Genomic DNA, 9849 nt, shown 5'->3' with positions numbered 1-9849 from the left:
CCGCCTATGGAACTATCCAACATTACGCAGTATGTTATTTAACTATTCAAAATTCCAAAAATCAAGTATATATCCAATTGAACCAAGTTTTACTAAATCACATAGCAAAGACATGGTCATCTGCTAGGGACATTTAGGGGCCGTTTCGATATGAGGATTTTAGAATCTTGGGTTTCCTCAATATCGTAGATGGGAAACGAGAGTAGAAGGAGACTAGCCATCGTTTTCTCATTTCTCGCCCTTCTTTCCATCAGCAAGAGAGTAGGAAATCATCCAAAGTTTCCAGGATTTAGAAATCTCAGGATGGGGGAGAGATTTCTAAAACTTGGATTTCTTACCTTAAATCCAAGATTCTAAAGTGAAGCGAAACGGACGGTCTCCTTCTCTTGTCTCCCATCCAAGATTTTGAGGAAATCAAAGACTTTAAAATCCGTGGCCGTTTGGATACACGGATTTCATAATCTTGGATTTCCTCAAAATCGTAGATGGGAGATGAGAAAAAAAAAAAAAGGGAGACCAGCCATCATTTTCTGATTTCTCGCCCTTCTTTCCGTCGACAAGAGAGTAGGAGCTCACCCCATGTTTCCAGGTTTTAAAAATCTCAGGATGGGGGAGAGATTTCTAAAACTTGGATTTCTTACCTTAAATCCAAGATTCTAAAGTGAAGCGAAACGGACGGTCTCCTTCTCTTGTCTCCCATCCAAGATTTTGAGGAAATCAAAGACTTTAAAATCCGTGGCCGTTTGGATACACGGATTTCATAATCTTGGATTTCCTCAAAATCGTAGATGGGAGATGAGAAAAAAAAAAAGGGAGACCAGCCGTCATTTTCTGATTTCTCGCCCTTCTTTCCGTCGACAAGAGAGTAGGAGCTCACCCCATGTTTCCAGGTTTTAAAAATCTCAGGATGGGGGAGAGATTTCTAAAACCTAGATTTCTTACTTAAAATTCAACATTTTAGAGAGAAGCGAAACGGTCGGTCTCCTCCTTTTGTCTCCCATGAAGGATTTCGAGGAAATCCAAGATTCTAAAATCCGCGTATCCAAACAGCCCCTTAGAAATAAGATGGAATCAGGTGTATTTATTCATTCATTGTACAAGTATAACACAGTAGCGTATGAAACAGATGGAATATAAGTCATACACTTGAAATTTACAGCCAAAATTTAATAAGACCGTAGTTACGTCTTTCAATCGGAGATTGTATCTCACTCAGCAAAATTGCACCAAAGAATAGGAACATGAATAATGATATTGGTGGCAATACATTCTCATAAAATATTCATAAATTCTATGAAATCTCAAAAGCAATATTCATTGCTAAATTTGAAGAGATGTGCTTCATGACTCATTCATATTGAGTGTATGCAAAGACTCAAATCTTGAGACCAATCCATAAATGTGAATGATAACATGCCGCGTATTTGTAGATATGCTCAACAGGTATCAATGTATCAAAATTGTTGGTACCCGGGCAGAATTCAACCATAAAAGCTAGCCGTCAAGAGGAGGGTGCCAAGTCCTCAACAGGTATCAATATATCAAAATTGTTAGGACCCGCGTAGAATTCAAGCATAAAGGCTAGCCGTTAAGAGGAGGGTGCCAAGTCCTTACATACCCCTTCCACATCCATTCACTTTTTCTGATGAGGGATATTTGCTTCCATGTGGAACCCCCAACAATCTACGCCTCCACAGGGGAGCAATGAGATCTTCCTCGAGGGATTTTTCTCTGTCCTCGAGGGTACACCGGCATTACCAAGAACTTCCTCGAGTAAACCAGGGTTACCACACCTTGGCCTTGATACCACATGTTGGGACCTAGGTGGCACACACACTTAAAAGCTAGCTGTTAAGGGGAGGGTGCCCAAGTCCTTATAAGCCCTTCCACATCCATTCACTTTACTGATATGGGATCTTTGCATTCGCGTGGAACCCCCAACAAAATTGACAGCATTAATCTGCCAAATCAGCCAAGCTCTCACCCCTATAGCATAGATTTAGCAATCCCTAAGTGGAAGAGCCCATCTTCTACTTAGACAAGTTAGCATGAAATTAAAACTCTCATATAGTGTGTTTCAAGTTGCACTCTGAATGCTGGCAAGATCATGACAGACTCTGCGTGATTCAATAACAAAAAGTCATTAGTTGCAAAGAAAAATGCTTGCTAAAGAAACTAAAGAAAGTGACATTTAGAGGTAATCTCACAAAGCATTCATGATAGAGCAGAGACAAAAACAATCATGAACATAACTATAAAGGGAAATAAGACCCAAGAGGTAAAAATTTGATTAAAATTGGTTTCAAGTAAGCTCAATTAAGCAACATGATTTCACCATATTTGTTCTAAGACCTCAGGTGAAAAATCATATCGTAGAGAAAGACGAAATTTTAGGTATTAAACAAAAACAAGACCTTAGGTATAGCACCCACAAATATTTGATGAGTAAATAGATACGTATCCCCTCTTTTATGGATTTGAGGGGGAGAGCTTCTTCGAATAAAAGCGTATTATAAATTGTAATCTCTAGAAGTATATAACATAAATATAATAAAAAGAGGTGCATTGCAACATAGAAATTTCTCAGATGGACATTTTTCATGAGACCCAAATGGAACTAACAGCACGGAATAAATCGGCATGTTAAGAGTACAGCAAGATATGCATACCAGACATCAAAATAAGAGGCTTCAGCAAATGGAAAATGATTTAAGGATGCGCAGGAAAGATGTCGGGCCCGGGACGGCAACTCCCTGAGTACGGTGTGTTTGGTCCATGGTTTGAAATTTCGGTTTCGGTACCGGTTTCGGACCCTGAAATTTCAAAATTTCGACCGAAATTTCGAAATTTCAGTCGAAATCCGGTACTAGAACGAAAAGATTATTTTATTGAATATTAAATTTCGGTCGAAATTTCGGTATAATATTAAAAAAAAAAAAAAAAAACTAGTATTTTGTGTGAAATTTCGGAAAAAACGAAATTTCAACCGAAATTCCGAAATTTCGGATTTCGGTCGAAATTTAAAACCACTTTGGTCAGACCACTGGCCACACACAAGGCATGCAGGAAGTGACCAACATGGCCATGGCATCCCCCTGAGCATCATGCTAGCATTCCTCATAGAGAATACACCTTTTGAAGAAATAATCAATATGAAAATGCAAAATGAGGGCTACTTGCAACATTGTTTTTAAATCAACCAATAGAAAAGAAAAAAAAACATAGTTGTACTACTAATTGATCAAAATTACAATTCTTCTTCTTCAATTAGAAAAAGAAACTATACTCTCACACTAACAAGAAAAGAGAGGTATAATTCGAAATCTAATTCCATTACTGAGAAAATGACTCCATAGTTGGGAATTTGGATAACCCATCACCCCCATTAGCCTACATATGGGAAACAGAGTGTACTAAGAATAAATACGGAACAACAGGAATTACTTAATCCCAACAAAATATTCAAAGATCATCAAAGTGACATTAACCATAATTCTCAGAATCTCACCTTTCTTGATGGAGTTCCAATTCAAGGTTTTCACAAGGAAGACACCCAGGAGAATACTCCAAAGGAAACCAATATCTAATATTTCCTGTTAGTCACCGGGTTACCATGTCAGAAATGTCATACCAACAGCAATGACCTATTACTTCAGCCTGCAGATTAACAGCCTCACTTCCACCTTTCGTATAAGAATTTCCCCTAAAATCCAGATATACGGAAAAGGCCAATATTTGTTCAAAAAGTGTTTAAAGCATATATCAACCTTGAAATTTAATCGAAGAAAAAAATATAGCAAAGAGAGATCATTAATTACCTTCAGCAACAAATGACAGGATTTTGCCAGCAAGAGAATAACGATGAGGTACAATAAGAAATTGCTTGCATTACTCTTTTGGACAAAAATACGGTGAACATCAATTCCCTGAGGCCCTTCACAGACATCATGTATATAAGTATATCTACTGTATGCAAGAGGGGCATCAGGCATCCTAAAGGTGTTGAAACAAAAGATTATAGGCCAATTACTGGGGAAACCTGCACCAACGACAGAAATAAACTCCAGGTTAATTTTCTGTCAGCAACTTCTTTCATTGAAGCTTCTATACAAACAGTTGACTGAGAACACAGTGCGTTCACTAGGAGAACACCGAATTTATGCATAAGAGTGGATGATTAAGTTGTATAACACTAAATGTTTCATCCAATGCTACACAGTGTTATGATAACCATCAAGGTTGTTTACGTAGGGTTAAGCGTAGAACAGTCAGAATTCAAGGTAGTGGTATGGTATTGGCAAAGGATTTCTGGAACGTTTTAGTTGGATACTGTTTTGATACTTCATAAATGAATATGGTGCTGATCCCGATACAAGGTCAGGGCGGGTTCAGTTTAGTTGGTATACTTAGTCTGGTACAGTAAATGACTACAATTTTTTTTAATGGATGGAAATTTATAAGTTAGTAAACAATTTATTTTTTTTTATTATTTTGAATGGAAAGTTAGTAAACAATTGATGGCCTTAAATATAGGTAAAATATAAGATTCAAAATAAATTCATAACATGTGATTATCTAATTCTAGTACAATCATGCATACAATTACAAGCACATGACATAGAGATGCATAGATAAGACATAAGTATAATATACAAGGCCGACTCAATAATAACAATTTGGCCAGAAATGATATAGCATGCTTTCACCTATAACTTTCTGTGGAATGATCATATGCTCAAAAGTGCCAGCCTTTAGCACGCCAAAACCTCCGTGCATTTTCGCTGCGACGCACAGCTTTAACCTTCAAAAAAAGCTTATATGCCATCTCTACTTTATTTGAATTCAGTAGCTTGTTATTCAACTTGCTATAAATGACCTTGCTAGGACAAAGGCCCTTACGCAACGCCTCCTCCATGACAAATACAGCATGTTCCAGCTTCCCTATATTGCAAAGTCCATTGATAACATACTCATAAACCTCCATATCAGAAGAATAACCACTCTGCTGCATCTCCTCCCATAGTTTCAACACCATTCCACACTTACCAAATCTCGATAATCTCATAAGCAAAAGCTTATAAGCTTTCAATGATATTCTGCATCCTACTTTCCTTGCCTTCTTGTAAAACATCATAGCAGCATGAGGTGGACCAAATGTACACAGAGGTTCAATAAAAGATGTAACCATTCCAGTACTCGGATGTATCTCTCTACTCAACATCTCATCAAACATTTCAAGTGCATCAGCCACCTTTCGTACCTTAAGAAAAGAACTAATCAGTTTGGTATAAGTATCAATATCGGGTGCACAGTTCTTTCCAGACATACCCACATAATATTTCATACATTCATCGAAATCTCCAACTGAAATAAAATTAGAAATCAACGCATTGTAAGTAACAGTTTCAGGGGAACACCCTTTCTCTTCCATCTTTTCAAATACCTCAACAGCGTCAACAATCCGACCCACTCTTCCTAAAACCTCAATAAGATAACTATATGTTTCAGAATCAGGATTTAATCCATCAGTTATCATTGCTTTCCAATTCCTCTCCACTTCAGTCACTCTTCCTAACTTTGCCCACCCACCAATAATCACATTATAAGTCATACTATTAAAACTTATCTTCTCCTTCATGGAATTAAGAAACGAAATCGCTGTTCTAACATGAGATCTCCTACAGAGACACTGTAAAATCACATTAAAAGACTCGCAATCACATTTCCACCCAAATTCTTCTAATCTTCCAAACAATTCAATCGATTTCGAAACACGACGAGCCCTAACAAGACTTTCCATTACAATATACAATGTTTCCGAATTCGGGCTTATCTCTTCAATCTTCATTTGAACCAACATTTCATTCATGAAACTGAAGAATTTCCGCCTTCCTAAAGCTTTGAGAATTATATTATAAGTTCCAATATCTTTTACAATTGTGGGCTGCTTAATCGCCCAATTAAAGAAAGAAACAATCGATTCTCCACCTAAATTCCCTCTATTCACTACTTCTGAAAGGATCTCTATTGTTAAATTAACATTAACAGATGTTAAGGCAGATTCTAATGCAGATTTTCCTTTGAGTTTCATAAGGAAAATCCCTCGCAATTTATCAGCTGACGATAGAAATCCATCTAAAACCCTAATCTCGACGTGTTTTAGAACGGGGTTTTCCTTAAATTGATTGTAAATTGGGGTTTTAGTGATTGAGAGGAGGTCTGAGAGTTCTTGCAAGACGAATCTTTCATCGATTTGAGACGAGGGTTTGGATGGATTTTCGCGATTTGAAGAGTTCTCAGAAAAGTCTAGGGTATAAAATGGAGGTGAGGAACTAGAGGAAAAGAGGGGAGAAGATTGGAACCTGATTCGATTGAGGAGCACGCGAAACCCTAGAAATCGTTGGGTTGAAAATGCCATTTGAATTGATCAGAGGAGCTTTAGCCCGGTTTGTTGGAGAGTGAAGTGTGACTTGAAAATTTAAAACCAAGGGCTGAGTCAGTGAGTCTGCACTCTGCAGTTGGGGGCAAATATTTTTAAGGGATTTTTGCAAAAGAAGTCATCTAGTTTGCTTTATTTGCAAAAAGCGTCTTCTAGTTTGACAATTTGCAAATGCAGTCGTCACATTTCAATCAAATTTGCAAATCAAGTCTCGCCATCAATTTGTGACTAAAATGCCCAGGATGGATTGTGTTTTACTCCCACCAAGACTAGATTATCCTTATATGTGAAAAGACAATAGTTACCTTGTAAAAAGACCAAAATACCCATGAGGCCGATTCCTTAGTTCGGACCGAAGAAGCAATGTCACTCGATCATTATCAAACTGACTGCAATTTTTTTCTGTCCGTGAGGATCCCACCAGAGCGCCTTCTACTTCTAATAGGCCATGAACTAGATCAAAATCATTCTCAACGAATCCATAAGAAGTGATCCCATTTTTTTTCAGCCGCGTGGAGGTAGAAGGTCTACGGGTCGTGAACTTCTTTTCCCGGAGAAGAAGCAATGACGGTATCTGGGGAATAAGCATCGGCTAACTATGTGCCAGCAGCCGCGGTAAGACAGAGGATGCAAGCGTTATCCGGAATGATTGGGCGTAAAGCGTCTGTAGGTGGCTTTTCAAGTCTGCCTGCTTTTATCCAGTTAGATACAAGATTATCTATCTTTGAAACAGGGATTAAAGTGGTGGATCTTTTAGCTCCTTATCGCCGTGTAGGAAAAATCGAACCGTAATAGGTATCGGTATTTATCCCGATTTTGTTCTCTCACTATCAGTTGAGAAGGTAGAAGGTATTCTATCTAATTACTTTCATAAATAGTTTTCATAAATAAGAAATAAAGTCACATGACCCGATCAATTCGATCAGGCACTCGCCATCTATTTTCATTGTTCAACTGTTTGACAACATGAAAAAACCAAAAGCTCTGCCCTCCCTCTCTATCGATCCAAGGGATGGAAGGGCAGAGGCCTTTGGTGTCCCTTCCAGTCCCTAATGGGGGAAAGGGTTGTGCTCTCCTGTGAGTAGATTATCGATTCCTTTTTTTAATGAATCCTAACTATTAAATATTCTTTTCTTTCTCGATTATGGAGTGGAAACGAATGTGTAGAAGAACGGTATACTGATAAAGAGAATTTTTCCAAAGTCAAAAGAGCGATCGGCTTGCAAAAATAAAGGATTTCCAATCATCTCTTGTAACTATAACGAAAGGTCCTCTCAATGCTCTAACGCCCCAACTTAAATGAGATTTGATAGCTTCTTTATGGTCTAACATTCTTGCCAATACATTATCCTCATTCTGTTCCGGATTGTAATCTCGAATGAAGAATATAGCTCCATGGGCAAAGGCTCCTGTCATGATGAACCCTGCAATGTATTGGTGATGAGTATATAACGCAACTTGAGTAGTAAAGTCTTGCGCTATGAACGCATAAGCAGGTAAAGAGTACATGTGTTGAGCTACCAAGAAAGTAATAACCCCTAAAGACATCTGTTTAATCAAGGGTATGCAAATATCATCTCCATATACACTAGCATTCTTAGCCAAAGTTATGTATGGCTGTAAAAAAATGGGCCCACCCCATCAACAAATGTGATGTAAATTTCCGTGGGCCCTGATACATGGATATGGAGAGAGAGGGTGCCGTCGAGAGAGAGAAACGCCGTCGAGAGAGGGCCGGAGAGATCACACCGACGGCCGGCGAGAGAGAGAGGTGAAAATAAAAAAGTTAACTTTTGAGGGGTAAAAACTACGATTTTGAACTGAAGGGTAGATTTGTCTTAAAAATCCTAAATAAGTCACTATCATTCTATATTGGTCATTTACAAGTTACAACTCTTCCCCCCTTGACACGTCATTATCACATTAAAGCCTTTTTTTTGGTCATTTTCTCTAAAATCGTAAAAAACGTGGCTGTGCTCATACCATTTGCCTATACAAAATTGTGGAAAAAAAACCTAGAGTGAATTTTGATGTGTAACTCATCCATATCAAGGCCTAACGGATAGACAATTTGGCTTGTTGAACGAATAAGGCCTGCCTACTTTTGTCCATTCATATGTTTTACTCGCATCGTCCCACGCATCATATGATAACCATATATTTAGGAAAATGATATCAGCACATCAATACTTTAATAATTGCACAAATGCAGCTTGTCTTTTTCTTTTTAATTGGTTAGTAAGAGCCTTTTGGTAATTGACAAATTGTAATAACTCTTGACAGCTTTAAATAATAAAAGGCGAGATGGGTCAGTGCCATTATCAAAACATGGTTGGTTGCGCTGATATCATTTCCTTATATGTATATTGTGCTCCCTTCTAATAGGTTCGAGGGTTAGGATCATTGAAATTATTTATTGGGTATGATCTATTTACGGGCCCAATAAATGAAAGGTTTGGATGATCAAATCGAGTGGGTCCCACTATTTTTAAAGGGAAATGATATCAACGCTCCACTGTTTCGATATTTCCACTCAAATTTCTTATCTTTTAGTATTTAAAGGGTTGTCAGAAGGTTATAACAGTTCCCAGAAAGCTCACTTTAAATACTAAAAGACAGGAAGAAACTTGAGCGGAAATATCAAAACATTCCCGCGCGCTGATATCATTTCCCTTTTTTTAAAAAAATATTTGCAAGTTTGACAAGAGAGAATTTGAGAATTGTACAATAAAAAATGGGGCCTACCGAATGAAAATGTGTGCATGCATTATTAATAGGTAAACCCCACTCGTGCAAAATACCAAACTCTATCTTGTTGATTGTATTTCGTTATATGATCTGAACCTTCCGTATTTGCCTGGTTATATTATTAGATGATCTTGACCGTCCATATGAGGGCTTACTATGCAAAACTAACAATCATTGGACGATCCCAGTTCTCCAATCATTTAGCATTTTTCTCGTTGAATATTGGTACTTGATGATTCATTTTTAAAGGCCCCTGATCTGATGGTTGAAATCATTCAATAAGGAGTTATTTCCTTGATACGGCCCACCACATGAACGGCTAAGATCTTATCACAAATCACACGTATAGTAACGATGTGTTAAAAAACAGTAACCAAGACAGTAATGTTCCACTGTCCACCGAGCCCACCTCCTATTGGATGTTTTTAAAATATTCTATTTTTTACAATAGAAAAATGTGTTTTTTTCCAAAAGAAACTTCTCACTATTTCGAATCAAAAGACACTTTTTTTTATTGGCTCAAAAGCCAATAATTTGGGGATAAGAATCCAGCACAGCCCACAACAGGAGAAAACAATGTAATCGAAAAAAGTCAAGGGCCAGACAGAACAAGGCATTCTGCACCAAGAGCCAGGGAGATAAGCCATCAAACCAAAAGTCTT

The 9849-nt window shown here is 37.8% G+C and overlaps 1 protein-coding gene across 6 annotated transcripts; it reads right to left on the bottom strand.

The window, feature by feature from the left end:
• Positions 1-1116: 1116 nt before the first annotated feature.
• Positions 1117-6502, bottom strand: LOC143886698 (Pentatricopeptide repeat (PPR) superfamily protein). Of its 6 annotated transcripts, none has more exons than XR_013253904.1 (4): positions 6363-6494; positions 3819-4039; positions 3509-3703; positions 1117-2117 (listed from the first exon to the last, which is right to left on the bottom strand). XR_013253904.1 is itself a non-coding variant. In XM_077390775.1 (4 exons), exon 1 carries the CDS (start codon positions 6416-6418, stop codon positions 4736-4738), a length of 1683 nt encoding a protein of 560 aa, XP_077246890.1. In that variant the 5' UTR covers positions 6419-6502; the 3' UTR covers positions 1117-2117; positions 3509-3703; positions 3819-4039; positions 4707-4735. The 6 variants fall into 6 exon arrangements, 5 of the variants coding, with proteins under 5 accessions (XP_077246890.1, XP_077246892.1, XP_077246891.1 ...); XM_077390775.1 differs by having other exon boundaries at positions 4707-6502; XM_077390777.1 differs by having other exon boundaries at positions 3509-3593; positions 4707-6502.
• Positions 6503-9849: the final 3347 nt, after the last annotated feature.

This window comes from Tasmannia lanceolata, unplaced genomic scaffold (assembly GCF_043159265.1).
Source record: "Tasmannia lanceolata isolate RefF3 unplaced genomic scaffold, GAP_Taslan_0.1 ptg000011l, whole genome shotgun sequence".
NCBI classification, from domain to species: Eukaryota; Viridiplantae; Streptophyta; class Magnoliopsida; order Canellales; family Winteraceae; genus Tasmannia; species Tasmannia lanceolata.
Note: the sequence above shows the minus strand (reverse complement) of the source record. Positions and strands in the feature narration are given on the sequence as shown.